This window comes from Ahaetulla prasina, chromosome 7, assembly GCF_028640845.1.
Source record: "Ahaetulla prasina isolate Xishuangbanna chromosome 7, ASM2864084v1, whole genome shotgun sequence".
Lineage (NCBI taxonomy): Eukaryota > Metazoa > Chordata > Lepidosauria > Squamata > Colubridae > Ahaetulla > Ahaetulla prasina.
The window spans coordinates 98,747,683-98,771,048 of NC_080545.1; the positions used below are offsets into that span (position 1 = coordinate 98,747,683).

Below are 23,366 nucleotides of genomic sequence, written 5' to 3' on the forward strand. Positions count from 1 at the left end.
CAGAGAGGGAGATAGACAGCAGCGAGGCAGAGGAACAGCTGGAGCCCGTTCCCAATGTGTGCATGCGCAGAGCTGCCAGAAGACAAGAACAATTAAAAAAGCAAGGTCAACTCGGGAGTAAGGCCACACCTTGGAGATAATTGGCCCCTCCCATGGGAAATAAAAGAGGAGCAAACAGGGAGTGGGCTTTTGCAGGAAACAATTAGTTCATTCTGTGACTCTGAGAGACTCTGTGCCAAGTTTTGCCTTGTACTGTGGTTGGAAACAATTTACGTGGCAGCTTGCCAAACGCAATAAGGCGTGTTGAGAAATATGCCTTTGAAAAACTGTCTGGACAAACCTTGCTGACTGTGAATGAACGTAATTCACATTTGTGTAAATAAGAGAAGTTTTGCCTCCTTCTTGTTAAGGGAGACTCGGTCAGAACAGGTACCCGTAGTATGCCTTCCCTATCAGATCTAATGAGGGGGGATCAAGGGTACAGGTAGTCCTCGACCTACAACCACAGTTGAGCCCAAAAGTTCTGTTGCTAAATGAGACATTTTTTAAAACTGAACTTTGCCCCATTTTACAACCTTTCTTGCCATAGTTGTTAAGTGAATCACCACAGTTGTTAAATAAATCACTGCAGGTGAAGTTAGTAACTCGGTCGTTAAATGAGTCTGGTTTCCCCCACTGACTTTGCTAGTTGGAAAGTCATAGAAAGGGATCTTATGACCCTGGACACTGGAACCGTCATAAATACATGCCAGTTGCCAAGCGTCCAAATTTGGATCACACGGCCATAGGGATGTGGCAATGATCGTAAGTGTGAAAAACAGTCATAAGTCATATTTTTCAACGCGGTTGTAACTTTGAACGGTCACTAAACGAAGCATTACAAGTTGGAGATTACCTGTATAGGCACATCTCTTTTCAAGACCTTCGTGGCTGCTTTGCTATCTGCTTGTTACTGTCTACAAGAGAAGAAATAAAGGATAGAAACTCATCAAGGAGAGAAGCAACCTGGAATTAAGGAGGAACTTCCTAACAGTGAGGACAATTAACCAGTGGAACAACCTGCCACCAGAAGTTGTGGGTTCTCCATCACTGGAGGTTTTTAAGAAGAGACTGGACAGCTACTTGTCTGAAATGGTATAAGGTCTCCTGTTTGAGTAAGGGGCTGGACTAGAAGACCTCCAAGTTCCCATTCCAGCTCTGTTTTGATTGATTGATTAATTAATAATTAGCTTATTTCTTGAGTGCCGGTTCTTTTAACTGTTGATAATCACTCCTAAAAAGCAGCCCGTCACTGCATTATTATTTTTATTGTCCACCCTAAGGCTATTTCCCTGCCTGTCATTAATAGTTCGGTCTTCCTTATATTTAATCTTCGTCTCATGTTGTGCTCTTTGGCTTTTTTATTACTAGAGCTTGCAAATCTTTTGCATTTTCAGCAAGGAGAATGCGTATAGGAGGTTATTGATGTTTCTTCTCCCAGTTTTAAAGCAACGCTCATATTTTCCATTCTCATTTCTCTTAATATGTATGGGGCATATCGTTTGAATAAATGAGGGGAGAGTATACAACCTTGCCGACCTGCAGCCAGTCTATTTCAACCTCGTCTGCCTCCATTAAGGCTTGTCCGCCTAGGTTTTTTCTATGGGAAAAATAAAACATTCTGGGATTTCCATTTTTCTAAAAATATTCCAAGATGTTACACTGAGATTAAAAAGATAAATCTTTTTAACATTTATACTTTATTGGGTTCTGCTAATCTATCTGAAATGTTCATTTGTATTGCTAGTCCATGTATGATATGCTATACACTCGATAGATAGGTAGGTTGATACCATAGGTGGGTGGGTAGGTAGGTAGATACCGTGTTCCCCCGAAAATAAGACTCTGTCATATTTTTTTGAGCCCCGAAATAAGCACTTGGCCTTATTTTTGGGGATGTCTTATTATTTGGGGGTGTGTGGAACAAGACGGGGCTCCTCTGGTCTTACCTGATTTCCAGCTCTGTCTCCCTAACCCTAACCAGAGGAAATGGCGGGGACCTGCTTTCATGCCTTTAAATATTTTTTTGGGGGGCTTATTTTAGCGCATTTGCTCAAAAGCCCGATAGGGCTTATTATCAGGGGAGGTCTTATTTTTGGCGAAACACAGTAGATAGATATAGTAGATAATTAGGTAGATGGATGGATGGATGGATGGATGGATGGATGTTACAGTTGAATGTATGGTGGTGCAGTGGATAGAAGCCTTGAAAGTTTTCTAGTCCAACCCGATGCTCAGGCAGGAAACTCTGGGCTATATACCATTTCAATATTGCAGGCTAATTCTGCTGATTGCTGGTTGCTGGCAGTTTGATCCTGACTGGCTCAAGGTTGACTCAGCCTTCCATCCTTCCGAGGTCGGTAAAACGAGGATCCAGATTGTCGGGGGCGCTAGGCTGACCCTGTGAACCACTTAGAGAGGGCTTTAAAACACCAGGAAGCGGTATATATATATATATAGAAAACACACACAAACCGCTATCTGCACGCACTCTCACACCACCACCCAGCACAGATCAACTCCGTAGCCAAGACACTCATCTCTAGAACAAAACGCTTAGCTGACGAACAACACCTAAAAACCGAACTACACACTTTCACTAACGTACTAACATCCAATGGATTCCAAAGAAATAAGATTACCAATCTAATTGAAAAAGAAACCCCCACTAAAATCCAAGACAGAGAACAAGAAAATGGCACAGCCCTCCTCCCATATATAAAAGGCACAACAGACAGAATCAGCAAGATCCTCCACAAACACAACATCAAGACAGCATTCTGCACAAACCGAAAAATATCCACCATCCTAAGAAACCCCAAAGACAAAATTGAGTTAGAAAATCAAGGAGTATATGAAATCCCATGCACCGCTTGCCCCACCACATACATCGGACAAACCAACAGAAGAATAAGTGCACTCATTGAAGAACACAAGAACTCAGTCAAAAAAGAGGAACCAGCTTCTTCCCTGGTCCAACACCTTAAAGCCACAGGACACGATATCGACTTTAAAAAGACCAGAACTATTGCCAAAACTGAACACTTTGACAACAGAATAATCAGAGAAGCCATCGAGATAGAAAAACGCCCACACAGCATGAACAAACGAGATGATACCTCCCGCCTACCAGCCATTTGGAAACCCGCCCTTATTGACAAACGAGTCCCTAACACGAGGAATGACACCAGACCCACACTCACGAGGTCCACACAGGATGTCACCACTACACATCCACCCAGAAAGCAGACCCAAACCCACACTGATCAGGAAGCACGACCAAGGACCAAGCCAGACCGCAGCTGCATCATTAGCCATTTCAAACCCCTCCAATCCATACATGCAGCAGACTGACACCCACTATGAACATGTAGCACGACCACGAACACGAAGCCAAACAACAACAATGCAGCTCACCAGCTCAAATCCTCCTGCAACTCAAACTAATCTGAGCACAACCAAGCCCCCACCCAAACAGGACACACTCCCAGCCAATCAGAGCACAAAAAAACTTCCATCCAATCAGAGCACAGCCAAGCTCCCACCCAATCAGTTCAAACCCCCTCTAGCAGTTAAAAGGAAGAAACAGCTGCGATCACACATTGCTCCCAGAAACACGAAGCTGAAGCCTGAAGATGATGAATGAGACTTCGTCGAAACGTTGCCAAGACACTTCCAATTTTACACGGGAGAAAACCCAAAAATATTCTGGCTTCCCCACTGCCTTTGATTTTCAGAAGTTCGCAAAAGGGGATCACATGCCCTTGGGACATTGCGACTGTCATTAGTATGAACAAGTTGCCAAGCATCCAAATTTTGATCACGTGAATATGGGGATGCTATAAGTGTGAAAAATGATCATAAGTCACTTTTTTTTAAGTGCAGTTGTAATTTTGGTCATTAAATGAGTGGCTGTAAATTGAGGATTTACCTATAATATCCAGTTTGGGGGAGGGTTTTGTTTTTGTTTGTTTCTTGATCTTTTATAATCTCTTTTCTCCTTCATCTTATCAACTTTAAATTCGTTCTGTCATTTTTTCGGCTCTCCTTCATTGAGATTGGGCACTTCAAAGTGATCAATGATGTTCTCTTTGAAAATGGTTGATATGTGCTCAAGATCCTATCGCAAACACTGCTTGGCTTTCTTCTTTTTTCGCTTAAAGTGATACATGAGCAGCTCATGATCCATCCGTTCCACTGTCCGCCTCTGGCCATGTCTCCATGTATCAGTAATATAGTTTGATTTCTGTTTATTCCATCTAGCAGTGTCCATAAACGCGAGTCTTGCTTGGTCATTAGAAAACGGTGTTTGCCATAAAGGAACCATTGAAGTTGGCAGAAATAGATAAGTTGTCAGGCTTCATTTCAGTTTTCTAGGCTCCAAGATCTCCCTGCTTTTCCCCTCCTTTAAATTTCTAAATATCCATTTCGGTCTCTAGTCAGAAACATCACATATCTTCCTTTTGTGTTCTTCTGTTAATATCAAATTTAACTTGATCATACAAAAAAAGCCGCCCCTGTCATCAACTTCTTTTTCTTTTGCATTCCTGGCTGGAACATAAAAGTTGGATAATTGTCATATTAAAGGATTATCTGCAAAGTCTATTTGATGCTGTCATTGCATTGTGTAACCAAGTATTGTTCTTCCTATAATCCTATTGACTACAAAAGCCGGGGAATTTTTTCTTTGTTTTTCATGTCCTGAATGGGCAATTATCTGACTGAGAGTTTCCAATTGCATTCCGTTTGTTCCTGCCTAAGATGTCGGGGTGGTTAGTTCCATCTTTCTCTGTTATTGAGCAACAGTGGAGGGTTTGTTTTTTAGATTTTTTATCCTCCCTTTATGACTTTATAAGTAACTCAAGGTGGTGAACATATATATTGTATTTTTTGGACTAATGCACCGGTGTTCTAAGATGCATCAAGATTTCGAAGAGGTAAGGAAGAAAAAAAAAGTTTTTGCCCTCCCCAGCCCCCAGGAGAACTCTACAGGCCTCCCAAACCCTCTGCATGCCCCATTTTTGTGAAAAACAAGCCCATTTTTTTGCAAAAATGGAACCTGTGGGGCGAGGCTTCGGGAGGCCAAAAATGGCTGTATTTGGTGTATAAGATGCACCAACATTTCCACCCTCTTTTGGGGGGGGGAAGTGCATCTTATACTCTAAAAAGTACGGTAATACTGCCTTCTCCTTCTCCTTTTCCCTACAAAACAACAACCCTGTGAGTTGAGTTGGGCTGAGGGAGAGTGATTGGCCCAAAATCACCTAGCCGGCTTTCATGCTTGAGACAGGACTAGAACCAGTGGTGGGATTCAGCCAGTTCGCACCACTTCAGGAGAACCGGTTGTTAACTTCTGAGCAGTTTGGCAAACTGGTTGTTGGAAGAAATCATTAGGGCAGAGAACCGGTTGTTAAATTACTTGAATCCCACCGCTGACTAGAACTCACTGTCTCCTGGTGATTGGCCAAAGTCACCCAGTGGGCTTTCATGCCTAAGGCAAGACTAGAACTCAGTGTTTCCTGATTTCTAAGCCAGCAGGTTCTCATTGCAATTCTGCCTTTACATATTTAGATTGATTCTCCCCACCGCCCCCCGAATGGCTACATCATCATCTAGGCATCCTGAAAGCTTTCATTTAGCTATCTGATAAATACCACGAGTATCCCAAAAGATTCTCAACTCTTTTTATCAATAACTTGTTACCTATCCTCCAACCTGGAGGGCTCATCATCTGATACTATATTGTCAATCACGTTATATTGTTTTTCTCGATGGGAAACAAGAACCATTCCTTCCTCCTTATGCAGTCTGGAATGATACCTTTTGCTGTCGTAATTTCTACTTTTCAGCAAAGCCAGGCTCAGTAGCAAAGCAATGGTTCTCTTAATCACGGTGATTCGCTTTACGGCCGCGGCAAAAAACTCAGATCAGTCATGTGACATGACCAAAACCACTTTATAGTCATCAGTTGCTGGAATTGGGTATGTCTAGTTTAAGAAGAGGGAGTCAACCTATTCTCCAAAGCAGGGGTCTCCAACCTTGTCAACTTTAAGCCTGGCGGACTTCAACTCCCAGAATTCCCCAGCCAGCAAAGCCAAGGACAAGAAACCATGGATGGACAAGAAACCATGGATGGAAACTGCAGGTAGTCCTCGACTTATGACTATAATGGAGCCCAAAATTTGTGTTGTTAACTCAGACATTTGTTCAGTGACTTTGCCCCCATTTTACAACATTTTTTCTATGTTAAGTGAATCACTGCGGTTGATAAGTTAGTAACCTGGTTGTTAGTGAATCTGGCTTCCAATTGACTTTGCTGGTCAGAAGGTCACAAAAGGGAATCACGTCACCCCCGGGACACAACCACGGTCATAAATATGAACCGATTATAAAATATCAGAATTTTGATCACATGATCATGGGGCTGCTGCAAAGGTCATAACTGTGAAAAACGGTCATAAGTCACATTTTTCAGTGCCACTGTAACTTCGAGTAGTCACTAAACAAACTATTGTAAGTTGATGACTACCTATAATCAAGGAGAGAAGCAACCTAGAACTAAGGAGAACTTTCCTGACAGTGAGAACGATTAATCAGTGGAACAGAAGTTGTGAATTCTCCGTCACTGGAGGCTTTCAAGAAGAGATTGGACAACCCCTGGTTTGAAATGGTACAGTTTGGGCAGGAGGTTGGACTAGAAGACCTCCAAGGTCCTTTCCAACTCTGTTATTCTGTTGTTTGTTGTTTGAGGTATGACTGTGATGGGTAGCTCCGTTATGGTCATAAATCGAGGACTTCCTGTTCTGTATTTTAGACTCTAGTGGGGTAAGTTTACATACTTCTGTTGATTCCCTTCCCCGCCTCCCCTTTTTTGACTCTAACCTTTTGTTTTGTCCATATCTGGATGGAGTAGTTTTGGCATCCTACAACAAGGTAGTTGGCATTTAGCAAATGCTATATTGCTTGCAGAGAACTTGTCAAAAACTTTAAATTGGTGAGTGTACCTGCCTCCCCTCATTTCTCTCTTCAATTAAGACAGCAGAGCTGTTGACACACTTGTTTTGTGGAGTGAGCCCCAATGGCTGATTTTTCTCTTGAGTAAATACGCTTGAGACCAGAAAGGTTGCCTTTGAAAACTTCAACAGCCTTATTAAATCGGGGTGGGGGAAGGGAGGATAAACTTTGCTTCCAACTTAATGAGATTATTCTTGAAACTGCAGCACCAGATCCTGTCATTTAGACGCACTTTGAATGTCACAAATTATGCTTTGTTTTCTGTATTTTGTTGTCCTGTTCCTTTTGGAAAGTTCAACTCGCAGGCAGGCAGGCAGGCAGGCAGGCAGGCAGGCAGGAAGGAAGGAAGGAAATTGCCTAAAAAAACCTATTGACGGATGCCAAAGTTGTATTTACATTAAATTGAAATTAATTCCCACAGAATTAAGTTGTAAATAGTTATATTAAGTGTTAAATTTGTACCCTTTGACTATCATTAAGTGTTGTAAGTATTGTACCTTGATGAAGGTATCTTTTCTTTTATGTACACTGAGAGCATATGCACCAAGGCAAATTCCTTGTGTGTCCAATCACACTTGGCCAATAAAGAATTCTGTTCTGTTCTGTTCTATTCTATTGCTGGCAATCCTTATGATTTATATTGATAATTGACCATCATTTGTGTTGTAAATGTTGTACCTTGATGAAGGTATCTTTTCTTTTATGTACACTGAGAGCCTATGCACCAAGACAAATTCCTTGTGTGTCCAATCACACTTGGCCAATAATAATAACAAAATTCTATTCTATTCTATTCTATATACCATGGAACAGTTCCGTAATGGAACCATATGGTGCATTATTGGCTTGATTTAAAAAAATATATTTCAAACCCACATCTGAATTTCTTGGTTTTGGCTTATTGTTGTGCACTGTCTGAAGTACAGTTGTGAATTAAATATATAATTTATGGTTTAGCATGCTGTACAAATCCAGCCTAACATGACTTATTAAATAAACTATATGTAAGCAAACAATGCTCTATCATAATGTATGACTCTAGAATAAGCTAATAATCTCTAGAAAGTCTAACCAGTTTGATCTAGTGATTAAGACTCCAGGTAGAAACTGGGAGACTGAGTTCTAGTCCCGCTTTAGGCATGAAAGCCAGCTGGGTGACTTTTGTTCAATCCCCAGGAGATGGTGAGTCGTAATCCTGCCTTAAGCATGAAAGACAAACTGGTGACCTTGGGCCAGTCCCTCTCTCTCAGCCCAACCCACCTCACAGGATTGTTGTTGCGAGGAAAATAGGAGGAAGTTGTACTGGATATATTTGCCACCTTGAGTTGCTTATAAAAAAATAATAAAGGCGGGATATAAATAAATGAATAACAGGAAGCAGCTCGGGATAGAGGAGTTGGCTGTGGAAAGCTAATTGTTAAGTTTTCTCAAAAATTACTTTGTTAAAACCAATTCTAGACTGCATTAACAGAGAGATAGAATCAAGTTCATGTGAAGTGTTCATACCGCTTTATAAGGCCTTGGTAAGGCCACACTGGGAATCCTGCATCCAATTTTGGTCGCCACGATGTACAAAAGATGTGAAGACTCTAGAAAGAGTGCAGAGAAGAGCAACCAAGAGGATAAGGGGACTGGAGGCTGAAGAACGGTTGCTGGAACTGGGTGTGTGTCTGGTTTGATGAAAAGAAGGACTAGTGGAGACATGAGAGCAGTCTTCCAATATCTCAGGGGCTGCCCCAAAGAAGAGAGGGGGTCAACTTGTTCTCCAAAGCACCAGAAGGCAGGATGAGGAACAACAGATGGAAACTAATCAAGAAGAGAAGCAACCTAGAAATAAGGAGAAATTTCCCGACAGTGAAAACAATTAATCAGTGGAACAACTTGCCTCCAGAAGTTGTGAATGCCCCAACACTGGAAGTTTTTAAGAAGAGGTTGGATAAGTGGTATAGGGTTTCCTACCTAAGCAGGGGGTTGGACTAGAAGACCTCCAAGGTCCCTTCCAACTCTTCTGTTCATTCTCTTAACCGTGACAGCTGGGTCCATCAGCAGGAGTCAGCTGCAATTAAGTCCAGGTGGAAAACTATCCCCCTGGCTGAATTTGTGAATTGGTGAGCTTCCCCCACCTTGGAGTCTGCTAGATAGAATTGAAAGCTTTTCCTTCTGGCAATTGTGATAAGTGTTGACCGCGCATTCTCCTATCTGGGACTTGAAGGTGTTCCATAAAGTTCACCAAGAAATTGCTGTCAGTTGCCTCCAGTCACTTCCTGGTACTGATATGGGCATTTCTTACAGTCCATCAGGTGCAGACTGATATTTCTCCCCGTTACGTGTTGATCCCCCAAAGTCTTTTTCTTTGTTCCGTTAGATATTTTCATCTGTAGCCTTTTCAAGCATCCTTGCTTTTTTTTTTTATACGCTTGCTTCTCATGTCTCTTTTTAAATAAGTGTACTCAGTGAAATGGGGAAAAAAAACCCCACCAAACCAAATGAAACAACGTGTTGTGTATTTTGATTAAATCACTAAGTGATGTTATTTCCTTTATCTCCTGTATCTTCTAGCTTATTTTCTTTTTTTACATCCCCCCCCCACTTTCAGTCTTTTGAAATAGCTTCAATGGGATTTTAGAATATATTATAAAATATGTATTTTTGAGGTTAAGTACTGCCAGAAGCTTTAGGTAATTTCTTTGGGGACTCGTTCTTAAAAATAGCTTTTCGATTATATTCTCGAAATAAGATTTCTGCTTTCTGGAGTGTGTGTGTGTAGATGAGAAAAAATACTCACCTTGGCTTTCAAGACCTCACCCTTCATCAGGTGTAGCTCTAGAGATACAACTTTTTGTAGACAGGAATGGCAGTGGTAGAAGAATTCACAATTTCAGAGAGAATATTCTTTTTTTTTTTTTTTTGTTTACATTTATACCCCGCCCTTCTCCGAAGACTCAGGGCGGCTTACAATGTATAGGGCAATAGTCTCATTCTATTTGTATATATTTACAAAGTCAACTTATTGCCCCCCCAACAATCTGGGTCCTCATTTTACCTACCTTATAAAGGATGGAAGGCTGAGTCAACCTTGGGCCGGGCTCGAACCTGCAGTAATTGCAGGCTTTGTGTTCTTAATAACAGGCCTTACCAGGCAGAGCATCATTTGACCATCATTTGTGTTACAAATGTTGTACCTTGATGAAGGTATCTTTTCTTTTATGTACACTGAGAGCATATGCACCAAGACAAATTCCTTGTGTGTCCAATCACACTTGGCCAATAAAAAATTCTATTCTATTCTATTCTATTCTATTCTATTCTATTCTATTCTATTCTATTCTATTCTATTCTATTCTATTCTATTCTATTCTATTCTATTCTTTTACAGATGACAGGCGAACCAAAGTAACCCAATCCTTGACCCAACAGAAAACTCAGTGGTTAGCCTGGGACTACAAATTTGTCATCCATAAGAGGATGATGATCATAAAAATCTTTTAAATCAATAAGTATCATAGAAGAGAATATTTATAGCTCAGCGTTGAACTGTGGAGTCCTTGCTGCTCTCTGGGCTTGGTTGTTTTCTTGCAGATATTTCATGACCCAACTAGATAATGTCATCAATGCTAGAAGAGAGCGCTAGAAGCAAAGCCCACTCCCTTCTAGCACTGATGATGTTACCTAATTGGGTCCTGAAACGTCTGCAAGCAAATCCCACCAGGCCCAAGGTTGACTCAGCCTTCCATCCTTTATAAGGTAGGTAAAATGAGGAACCCAGATTTTTGGGGGCAATAAGTTGACTTTGTATATAATATACAAATGGATGAAGACTATTGCTTGACATAGTGTAAGCCGCCCTGAGTCTTCGGAGAAGGGCGGGATATAAATTCGAATAAAAAAAAAGAAAAAAAAGTACTAAGCTCAGAGACCACCGACAACTCCACAGGTTTCCTCCCTCCCCCTCCCCGGCTGCAAATCCTACTTCCTTCTAGCACTGATGATATTACCTAGTTGGGTCATGAAACAGCCAAGCTCAGAGAGCCCCAAGGACCCCACAAACAAATACGTACCTTCCCAAAATACCAAATGCCGATAGATGATTCTGAATCGGGTAGAAATTAAACTTTGAAAGACAAAGGGAAACTTTCTGCCGAATAATTATGGCTCAGCTGGGAACTTTAAATTAGACCTCTGCTTCTTGTGTAGCTCAAGGAATTCTTTTTTTATCACCAATTCTCCATTCTCCGTGTGGAGTGAAACATATTAATTTGCCGCACGATTCAAACAGCCGTTCTGTCTTCATCCCCTGTCATTTTATCAAATAATTAAAGAAGTCCACAGAAAACCCATTCAAGCAATCCATGCTGCATAGGACGGTCTTCTTCCCTGGAGTTAGTTCTCTTGCGCTTACAGAAGACGGATGACATAGCAAGAGTTTATACAGGCAGTCCTCAGTTTATGACCACAATTGAGCCTAGCATTTCCGTTGCTAAGCAAAACAGTTAACGCGAGTTTGGCCCCATTTTTTGATTTTTTACACAGGTAAGTGAATCACTGCAGATGTTAAATTAGTCACGCGTGGTTGTTAAGTGAATCTGGCCTCCCCCTTGACTTTGCTTGTCAGAGGGCCGCAAAAAAGGACCACATGACCCCAGGACTCTGCAACCGTCATAAATATGAGGCAGTTGCTAAGCGTCTGAGGGCAGTTCAGGAAGGTGAAAAATGTATTAATAAAATGAAGATGGTGTAGAAACTCGGGGATTGAGTTATAATAATAATATCAGAGTTGGAAGGGACCTTGGAGGTCTTCTAGTCCAACCCCCTGCCCAGGCAGGAAACCCTACACCATCTCAGACAGATGGCTATCCAACATTTTCTTAAAAATTTCCAGTGTTGGAGCATTCACAACTTCTGCAGGCAAGTCGTTCCACTTATTGATTGTTCTAACTGTCAGGAAATTTCTCCTTAGTTCTAAGTTGCTTCTCTCCTTGATGAGTTTCCACCCATTGCTTCTTGTTCTACCCTCAGGTGCTTTGGAGAATAGTTTGACTCCCTCTTCTTTGTGGCAGCCCCTGAGATATTGGAACACTGCTATCATGTCTCCCCTAGTCCTTCTTTTCATTAAACTAGGCATACCGAGTTTAATTCTCAATCAATCAATCAGTATAGAGTTGGAAGGGACCTTGGAGGTCTTCTAGTTCAACCCTCTGCTCAAGCAGGAGACCCTAATTCCAGACAGGTGGCTGTCCAGTCTCTTTCTACCTAAAAACTTCCAGTGATGAAGCACCCACAAACTTCTAGTGGCAAGCTGTTCCACTGGTTAGTTGTCCTCAATGTTAGGAAGTGTCTCCTTAATTCCAGGTTGCTTCTCTCCTTGATTAGTTTCCATCTCCTTTGGGTGTGGAAGCTGACCTGGTCATTTTGAGTCTGTTGTGCTATTTCAGCCCCATTCTACTCCAAAAGTTATTATTCTAAGGAAAACAAGAGGATGGAGTATTATATACACCACTTTTAGTTGTACAAAGTAAAGGTCAAATAGAAAGCTGGAGGAGGAGGAGGAGAAGGGGGAGGGGGGGAAGAGGAGGAGGAGGATTGTGGAAGAAGATTCCATAAGATCTGAGGAACTTCTGACTGACATAGGGATGAGCTGAGCAGCTGCAACATTAGTGTTTGGCAGATTCTCTGTTCTGCAAATGACTGGAAAAGCTACCGTACCATTTTGCCATCTCTCCACTTCTCAATTTCCCCTCCCCAAATAACACTAAAACGCTCCTGAAATATTGATAGTTGCTTATTTGGCTCAATTCAGCTTTTAGGGGAAAAATGCTTGTATTTGGCATGCAAGAGACAGAAAAAGACATTACAGTGGTTGCTGCAGAACTGAAAGTGGTCCCTGCAATTGAGATCTGACTGGGGCTTGCTATAACTTTCATTAGCGCGCCATATTTCCTGCCAATTACTTAAATAAACCAATGCAAGGAGCAGAAATACGTAAGAGCGGATCTGTGAAATTAAAAGTGGCCGGGGCACAAATTGTTACATCTGAGGCAAGGACCCAGAATTTCTCTAAATTAATTATTAGCAGTGGGACAGGAAAGCAGGATGGGTGGCTTTATTGGCCTCTGTATTAAGCATCATGATAATTTCCATTACTCATTATTATCAACTTGTTGTTTGTATCTTATGATTTATCACTTTGTTGTTTGTACACTGAGAAATCCTGCAGCAGAGACCATTGCGGTCGTAAGCCGAGGACTGCCTTTAGTTTTGAGTTGTGAGCAGTAGCTTATGGTTTAATGCAATACATAAACCCTTCCGTTCGTAGGTTACTCACTAAGCCATGCTTAAGTGAGCCATGGTTAACATTAGGTGGGAACCCAATTTTTGCCTTTTGCAGCAAGCTACGAAATAACTGGCCTATTTAATGGAGTTTGCTGTGCACTCTGGAAAAGCAACATTCGGAAAATAAATATTCATGATTATAGCCTCAAGATATCAATTCCCATTCTGTTTGCATTTTAAGAGTAGTAGCTTGTCAGGAGTGGAGAATGATTAAATTGTTTTCTGACTGATTGCCTAATATTAGAGGCAAATCCTGTGCTGCTTTGCTCTGCTACACCAGACAACATAGTAGAGATTCTGTGGGTTTTTCCTAGCCAATTCCAAATTCAGCTTTATTTCTCTCCATTATCGTGAATTACACAGTCAACCGATCAGAGGTTTTTGCGTCTGGCTTTAAACTCATTAATCAAAGTGAAAACTTTGATATTCAGAAGGCAGTGTAAATGGATCCCTTCCTGTCAAAGACGCCAACAAATAATTCTCAGTAAAATTCTTCCAGATACTTTGCCTGGATCAATAAACAGATGTAGGAGAACAGACAAGGCCAAACTACCACTCAACTACCAAGCAAAGTAAAAATCCTCATACTCTTTTTCTGGTATTGACAAACTCAAAGTGTTATTTTATGCTGTTCGTATACTGTCGTGTGTTATATCTGCTGAATGAAATTCTGCATTGGTGATAGGAAGGGCATCCGGCCAGTAAACATTTAGCTCCATTCAGTTGCCCAGACTCCACCCTGATACAAAGGATTATGGGGTCGTTAAGAGAAGATGATGATGATATACTGTAGTGTGTTAGAACTAAATATATATAAAAAAGATCCTGAGGCCCTACACAGAGTGCAGAGAAGAGCAACCAAGATGATAGAATAGAATAGAATAGAATAGAATAGAATAGAATAGAATAGAATAGAATAGAATAGAATAGAATTTATTGGCCAAGTGTGATTGGACTCACAAGGAATTTGTCTTCGGTGCATATGCTCTCAGTGTACATCAAAGAAAGTGGTATTAACCCTTCACGTGATCTTGATTCTATCCCTCTGTTGATGCCGCCTAGAACTGTGTTGGCTTTTTTGGCAGCTGCTGCACACTGTTGGCTCATATTTAAATGCTTGAACTTGAATTGAGGGTTGGACTAGAAGACCTCCACGTTCCCTTCCAGCCCTTTGATTCTAACTCTGAAGTATGCTGAGGCTAAGAAGCAGGGCTCCTATTCTTGTGTTGGAAGTAACTTTGGGGGTTCTGTGCTTGGGCTTTATGCAAATATTTCCCCTTTCCTACTGTGAGTTTAACTATGACTTCCCTAAAACTTTGGTCAAAGATGATAAAGGACTAGTTGTGTCCTGTTTCCCTCTACACAATCTTGCAACACAGCAGCTTACATAGTGGGTTATGTTTGAGAGTATCTTCTCAAAAGAAGGCTACAGCAAGATCACCACTCCCCCCCACATCCGTGGCCATCAGGAAACAGGGACTTAGTTGTGTTATATAAAAATAAGTATTGAAACATAACTGCCTACTAACAGCACTGATATCTAAAAAGACTGCACTAAGCCATAGGTTAAGACTGCACAGAGCGGGATCTTTTATAGCAGTGTTCCTACTCACCAAATGGCAGTTGTGCACAACTGCTGTGCATCCAATTACATTTACATTGCAAATAATAAGATGCTTTTTAAGCAGGGCATCTTAAATTGAGGTGGGTATAGGGCGCATCAGTATCATAATATTGCCAATAAATAAATGTACAAAGAAAAGAAGAGATTAGCTGTAGCTCGGGGTTGAACTTCGATGCTTTCTGAACTTGGTTGTTTCCTTCCCGATTTTTCATGGCCCAATTAGTTAACATTGTCAGCACTGCCAAGAGAGCACGAAGGACTCCATTGTAAGAAGAATTACTATGAATTCATCCAGTATATTCAGCGGTGTACCAGAAAAAAATTCCCACCCATAATTTGCAAAAGCACGGTTTATATTTAAATATTGATGTAATTAAGCCTCAAAAGAACCTCTAAGGCCATCTTACCCACGCTGACAGGACAAGCCACTAGAATATAAATTGAGAGCAAACCTCACTTCTTACTGACACTGATGATGTTACCTAACTGGGCAATGAAATGCTGCAAGAAAACAACAAAAGCTCAGGGGGCACCAAAGACCTCACAAGCGGCCTCCTCCTCTTCCTCTTCTTCCTCCTCCTCACTGCAAACCTGACTCTCTTCTTATGATGTTACCTACTTCGGTAATGAAATGTCTTCAAGAAAACAACCAAGCTCAAACAGCACTGAGGATCTCACAGTCCTCCTCCTCCTCCTCCTCCTCTCTTCAAATTCTACTTCCTTCTAGCTCTGATGATGTTACCTAGTTGGATAACCAAATGTCTTCAAGAAAACAACCAAGCTCAGAAAGCACTATGGACTCCCTCAATTAAGCTTCAGATTCTTAACCTGGTTGTTACAACTTGGCTAACAGCCAAACTCAGAGAACACCAAGGACCGCAATTCAACCCAGAGATACAAATATTCTGCATTATTGGTGTCTTCAAACGGTTTGCTTGTGTGGACTGAGCATCAAAATCTAGATAATGAATTCTGCTTGGGCATTGACTTTAATTATATACCCATCAGTTGGAGAAGCTCACGGAAGCTCTTTTTGGATGATGGCTGATAGTAACTTTTAAATTCAAACGTTATAGCAACGGTTTCTAAACCTGGCAACCTTAAGACCTGTGGATTTCAACTCCCAGAATTCTTCAGCCACCAATGCTAGCTCAGGAATTCTGGGAGTTGAAATCCACAAGTGTTAAGGTCACCAGGCTTGGAGATCCCTGCGTTAAAAGGATTCACAAATAAGATATTTTTCTGAAAGATAATTTCTAATGAGTATCGCTGTGGGATACGCTGGCAAATATTGGAATGGTCATTATTCCATGCTGCATTTTTCTCTTCTTTGCAAGACCGATTTGCTTTTGCGCTCTCTTTGAAAAAGTTTTCATATGGGTAGTAGAAATCTCTGCTTGAAAAAACTGTAGTGCTTTGCCCTTGATAAAGTGTAGTTTTGGACAAGCAACAGATATTAACTGCAGAGAAGTTTTACTGAGCATAAAAATGTGATTTCCAGCTTATTACTGTGTACACACAGGCAATTAATTATTGATGGATTATCTTGACTTTTGTTTGCTATATCCATTTCAATAGTTTCAGAGCAAAAGGTTTTCTTCTCTCTCTCTCTCTCTCTCTCTCTCTCAATATATATATACATCCTTCCTTCCTTTGCAAATGTTTTGTTGATTTTCTTCATGAACGTTTTAATGGAGTGCACGTTGAGATGCCCTTCAAGGGTATTTCTGCGGTGTCAGCAAAAATAAGAATATTAAACATTTGTTGCCTTAATGTGAAGATTTATTATATTAGGAACTGCTTGGTTTAGATGGATTTCAGGAAACTTTTCCTAGACTGAGACCATGAAATGGAATGGAAGCGAACCGAACTGATCCAAATGGAATGGTAGAATGAGAGAAGAGAGAATGAACGAAATGAAACAGAATAGGAAGGGAGAAGATGGAAGGAAAGGGAATGGAAAGGAACAGAACAGCAGAACAGAATAGAGAGAAGATAGAATGGATTGGATTGGAATGGAATGGAATGGAATGATAGGGGAGGGAGGGGATGGAATGGAATGGAATGGAATGGAATAGAGAGAAGATAGAATGGATTGGAAGGGAAGGGAAGGGAGCAGAACAGAACAGAACAGAACAGAACAGAGAGAAGATAGAATGCAATGCAATGCCATGCAATGGAAGGGAACAGAACAGAACAGAACAGAGAGAAATAGAATGGATCGGAATGGAATAGAATAGAATAGAATAGAGAGAAGATAGAAGTAGGAGGGGGCGTTTATTAGAGGGGATGTAGTTAGACAAAATAGCATTCTTCTTTTCGGTCAAGGTCAAGACAATCCTGCATTTGGAGGAGGAGTGGTTGGAGTGATGTCTCAAGATGGGATGGATGGTGATTGGACCATGTGATGGACTGATGGGTGCAGGGGATGGATTTGGGGGTTTTGACTTACTGAGGGAAAACCCGGAACTCTCAGATTCGGGTTTTCCCAGATGTGCCAGTACCTCTACTCCAATAAATGGAACTTTGAGAAAATGCTTGTCTCTGAGTTTTTAACTGGAGTTGAGTTTTTCTAGAACGTTGACATCCGCCCTAATCTGTGTGCTAAATGCTGACCCAATAAGGAGAAAAACGGGCTGGGTTGCAGACTACTGTTGATCTAGAAATGCAGCAGTTCATGTAGCTATGGTCGCCCATCACTTATTTCTAATTCCGCCTTCGTTATTTTTATAGCTAATTCAAGGTGGGCAAATGTATCTAATGTTCCTTCCTCCTCCAATTTCCCCCAAAACAATAACAAACTTGTGACGTGTACTGAGTGTGTGTGAAACTGGCTCAAGGTTGCCAGGTCAACTCTTAGACCTAAGGTGGGACTAGAACTCTCGGTCTCCTGGTGACTGGCCAAGCTGGCTTTCATGCCTAAATTGGGACTAGAACTCCCTATGTCCTGGTGATTGGCCCTGTTCCGTTCCTTTCCCTTCCCTTCCAATCCATTCTATCTTCTCTCTGTTCTGCTCTGTTCTGTTCTGTTCCCTTCCCTTCCATTCTATCTTCCCTTCCCTTCCCTTCCCTTCCCTTCCCTTCCCTTCCCTTCCCTTCCCTTCCTTTCTGTTCCCTTCCATTGCATAGCATTGCTTTGCATTGCATTCTATCTTCTCTTCTCTTCTCTTCTCTTCTCTTCTCTTCCCTTCCCTTCCCTTCCCTTCCCTTCCCTTCCCTTCCCTTCCCTTCCCTTCCCATCCCATCCCATCCCATCCAGTCCATTTCCCACACACAAGAAGGTGACAGTGTGGAAGCTTCCGGAGCTAATATGGCTTTCAAACTCAAGGATCAGGAAGGAAGGAAAAGAAGGAAGGAAGGAGGGAAATATCGAGAGTGAGTGAGGGTCTGAGGGAGGTCCTGCCTTAGCACATGGCCACCACAAGTACCCCCAACACGAGTGATGTCAAGCTGACCACGCCCATCCAGGCCATGCCCACCCCCGGCCCCCAGATCAAACACCACCCTGGTGTGGCCCTCAGTGAAATTGAGTTTGACACCCATGGATCAGGGGGCTATTGTGATTGCCATTTGCTCTTCATCAGTCCGTTGATTGATGATGACCCGCCAATTGTACAAAGCCATCGCATGGAAACAAGTCCTGATGATACGGAACGGCGGATTTCACGCAGCTGAGTTTTCCAGGTTGGCTTGTCTCGTTAAGCAGTTCTGGCCTTTCCCTACCCTTATTCTTTACGTTCGGAAAGCCCAAGGGAGAAAACACGAAATAAAATGATTTATCTAGCGGATGTCCACATCTTTCCTGTTTTCTCAGCCTGTTATAACTCCGCTCGGCCCTTTTCCATTCATGCCGTAGTGCAGGTGCCGCTGCTCCAAACCACCCACACCTACAAGCAAACGCCAAAACAAAAAGGCACCTTGTAATTTGACTGTAATTGCTCACCACTTTCTACTCACCCATCTCCGCTGAATCCAAGTCTTAGCTAGATAGAGCTTCAGTTGTTTCAACCAGTCTAGAAATGAAAGCTAAATTGTACAGGGCTTGCGAGTTGCTTTAACCCTTGTGATTTTCCCTTTAAGTCCTTTGACGGATCGCTCAAACCTGTTAGAGCAGAACGTGGGAAGGAAAGCGACAAAAACACTTTTGGCTTTGAAACACGGGATTATTACGGCGAGTCAGGGGAGGTGATAGGCAGGGCGATCTTGCTACTCTCCCTGATTACTCCTAAATGGTGTAATCCATTCTCACAGTGTGCCAGGCCGGGGAAGCTGACAAGAAAGTTGCATGAGCTAGGACAGGGGTCTGCAAACTTGGCTCTTTTAAGACTTGTGGACTTTTAACTCCCAGAGTGTTGTGACTCGTCCTCCCTCCTCTCCTCAGCCCCTCCCGTCTCCAACCGGGCCTTTTATCAGACTCCGAGTCTGATAATGAAGATGAACGGCCTGTCATCCTCCAGCCCCCGGCCCTGGCCCCATGCCTGGAGAGAATTCCAGGAGTGAAAGGACAAGCCCGATAAACCTCACTCACACAGCGTGTGTTCCTTTGGCTCAGCCTTCAGAGCAGGAAGCCAGCCAAGTGTTGGAATTACCTAGCCCTACTCCCTCTGACCCCTCCCTTTCCCAGAAGCTGCCAGCAGATCCAGCTGAAGACAATGCAGGGTGGGAGGACCCTCGCCTCCGGAGATCTGAGAGCAGAAGGAAGGGAGGGGCAGGCCTGGATAAATGCTGAGTTATGGAGCCACACCCCACAGCCTATATAAAGGACCTGCTTTTGGCATTCCAACTTTGAGCCAAGCAAAGTCTCATCTAGTTTGCTGATGCCGGACCCTATCGCTGGAGACACAACTTGGACTCCTGCGTGCCCTGAGAAACCTCGGAGGAACTTGGCAAGCTGCAGAGGCTTCGTTGCCAAATTGGTTACGGACTTCCTTGACTCGTTCGTCAGAGTGGGGGGTGGGACATGACACAGAGTTAACTCTGGGAGTTGAAGTTCACAAGTCTTAAAAGAGCCAAGTTTGCAGACCCCTGAGCTAAGAAGAAGGCAACACGCGGGAAGGAAACTTCCTCAACTTAACAACCATTCCTTCGGCGAGTGTTCAGAGTTACAACAGCGCTAAAAAGTGACTCACGACCATTTTTCACAACTGTTGTAATATCATCATGCTTACGTGATCAAAATATGGATGCTTGGCAGCCAGCGTGTGCAGCTAGTCTTCGACTTTATAGCCAGTTCATTTGGCAGCTGATCAAAGTTTCGACGTCCCTGAAAAACGCGACTTACGACCGCTTTTCACACTTAGCAACCGATGCGGCACCCCCCACGTGATTAAAATTCAGACAGTTGGCAACTGACTCGTATTTATGACGGTGGCATCGTGCCAGGGTCACGTGATCCCCTTTTGCGACTTTCCGACAAGCCGAGTCAATGGGGAAAATGAGATTCACTTAACGACGGTGTTACTCACTTAACAACCACAGTGATTTGCTTAACTGTGGCCAGAACGATTGTAGATTGGGGCAAAACTCACTTAACAAATGTCTCCCTTAGCAGCAAAAAGTCTGGGCTCAATTGTGGTCGTAAGTCAAGGATTACCTGTTTTTAATGCAGCATCCCTGGGTCATGTGACTGCCCTGAATTGTGCCATGGCGAGTGAGCCGGGCTGAAATGGCCGAGGCAACACAGCCCGAGTGAGTCGGCCTCTGCAAGTTGTCCTATTTATTTATTTATTTATTCATTCATATTTTTATACCGCCCTTCTCCGAAGACTCAGAGTGGTGTACAGCAAATAAAACAACAAAAAATCCAAAACAAATTAAAATACTATAACAAGTTTAAAAATCTAATTCGACCGCTGTATACTTAAAATATTAGCTAAATTTTTTTCAAAAGCTAAAACCCTGTTAAAAACCTGCTAAAACCCCCCATATTAAAATCAGTCAGGCCAGCCCCCGCTTGGTGAAAAAAGAAAGTCTTGAGCTCGCGTTTAAAGGTCCGGAGATCAGGGAGGAGACGGAGTCCCACCGGCAGCTCGTTCCATAGAGCCGGGGCCCCCACAGAGAACGCTTTTCCCCTGGGGGCCGCCAGCCGACATTGGCTAGCCGACAGCACCCTAAGAAGGCCCTCCCTGTGAGAGCGCACTGGACGTGCCGGACAATGGGAGGTAATAGGCAGCAGCAGGCGATCCCATAAATATCCCGGTCCGATGCCATGGAGCGCTTTGAAGGTGATAACCAACACCTTGAAGCGCACCCGGAAGACCACCGGCAACCAGTGCAGCCCGCGCAGGAGAGGTGTTACATGGGAGCTACGAGGTGCTCCTTCAATCCCCTGCGCGGCCGCATTCTGTACAAGTTGGAGCCTCCGGATGCTCCTCAAGGGGAGCCCCATGTAGAGAGCAATTGCAGTAATCCAGACGGGAAGTGATGAGGGCATGAGTGACTGTGCATAACGAGTCTCGATCCAGGAAAGGGTGCAATTGGCGAATCAGGCGGACCTGATAAAAAGCTCCCCTGGCGACGGCTGTCAAATGGTCTTCTAAGGACAGCCGTGCGTCCAGGAGAACGCCTAAATTGCACACCGATTCCCAGGGGGCTAACGATTCGCCCCCCCACAGTCAGCAATGGAGTAAGCTGACTGCCGGGACACCGCCATCCACAGCCACTCCATCTTGGATGGGTTGAGCCGGAGCCTGTTCGTCTCCATCCAGACCCGAACGGCCTCAAGACACCGAGTCATCACATCGACGGCTTCCTAGACCAAGGGTGTCACTCTCAAACTCGATTTCATTGAGGGGTATATCAGGGTTGTGTTTGACCTTGGGGGGCGGGGGTGGGCATGGCCAGGGTAGACGTGGCCAGCTTGATATCACTTGTGTCATGGGCGCCTGTGATGGCCCAAGCGCTCTGTCAGCAAAAACAGGCTACCGAGCTCCATTTTTGGCTGCGATGGCCTCCTGCAACCCTCTGCAGAGAAAATGGAACCCTGGAGGGCCGAACGCAGCCCTTCCGAGTTCCATTTTCTCTGGCAGAGACACTGCAGGCCAGTTCTTCACTGTTTCCAGAGCGGCCCCGCGGGCCAAATCTAAGCATCCTTCGGGTGGGATCTGAGTTTGACACCTCTGTCCTAGACCTTTTGGGCGAAGCTGCCCAGAATCACCTTGTAGAGGAAACAGGCGTTGTAACAATTTAATAAATCCAATAAATGAAATGAAACTAAGGAGAAATTTCCTGACAGTTAGAACAATTAATCAGTGGAACGCCTTGCCTGCAGAAGTTGTGAATGCTCCAACACTGGAAGTTTTTAAGAAGATGTTGGATAACCATCTGTCTGAGATGGTGTAGGGTTTCCTGCCTGGGCAGGGGGTTGGACTAGAAGACCTCCAAGGTCCCTTCCAACTCTGTTGTTGTTGTTGTTGTTGTTATTATTATTATTATATCTGTGCTCTTTTCTCTCTCCTTTTTCAGGACATTGTCCACCAGTGACGATGTCGAGGACAGAGAGCACGAGAAGGGCCGCCTGGAGGAGGCGTATGAAAAATGCGACCGTAATTTGGACGAGTTGATCGTTCAGCACTACAACGAACTGATGACTGCCATTTCCACCTACCAGAGTATCACCGAATGCATCACCACTTCTCGCAACAAAATCAAGCAGGTGAAATTCAAGGCGCAAGATTTCCCCGGCGCAAGATTGACTTTACGTAGAGTGCAAGCCCAGAGTTATTTCCTTGCGATGTGTGTTACAGTTTGTCTTTTACCAAAAAAGCGCCCCCTATGATGCAGGCTAGGAAAATGTTTAATTAACACAATACGACTGGAATTCTTCCTTCTTCCCCCCCCCCCCAAAGTTCAGGGATGGGTGCCAAACAATATACCTGGGGTGAAATCCATGTTGTGTGTGTTTGGATGTAGATATGCGTAACACGGATATGGTAATGTCCTTTCCTGGGCTGGTGGGCAAATTAATTTCTTAAAAGCTAATTGAGGCTCTAGCTTACCTGGAATCTGTGCTCACAGATCAGATACGTTCCTTCCGGCTGCAGTTATAGCAGTGAGGGAAAAAAAATACTCTGCACACGGTCAGAACAACACACTTTATAATCGTTTTTCATTTTTCCCTTTAGAATCATTTACTATATTCTAACCTCTTCCTTCCTTCCTTCCTTCCTTCCTTCCTTCCTTCCTTCCTTCCTTCCTTCCTTCCTTCCATCCATCCATCCATCCATCCATCCATCCTTCCTTCCTTCTCTCATCTCCCTTCCTTCCTTCCTTCCTTCCTTCCTTCCTTCCTTCCTTCCTTCCTTCCTTCTCTCCTTCCTTCCTTCCTTCCTTCCTTCCTTCCTTCTCTCCTTCCATACTT

General features: G+C 43.2%; 1 protein-coding gene across 2 annotated transcripts in view; it reads left to right on the forward strand.

Annotated features, from left to right (window-relative positions):
- EXOC4 (exocyst complex component 4) overlaps window positions 1–23,366 on the forward strand; it is a 410,015-nt gene that overhangs the window by 22,153 nt on the left and 364,496 nt on the right. For both annotated transcript variants that reach the window (XM_058191473.1, XM_058191474.1), the window contains exon 2: window positions 22,472–22,661. In XM_058191473.1, coding sequence (XP_058047456.1) covers window positions 22,472–22,661 — 190 coding nt within the window. The remainder of the gene's footprint in view (window positions 1–22,471; window positions 22,662–23,366) is intronic.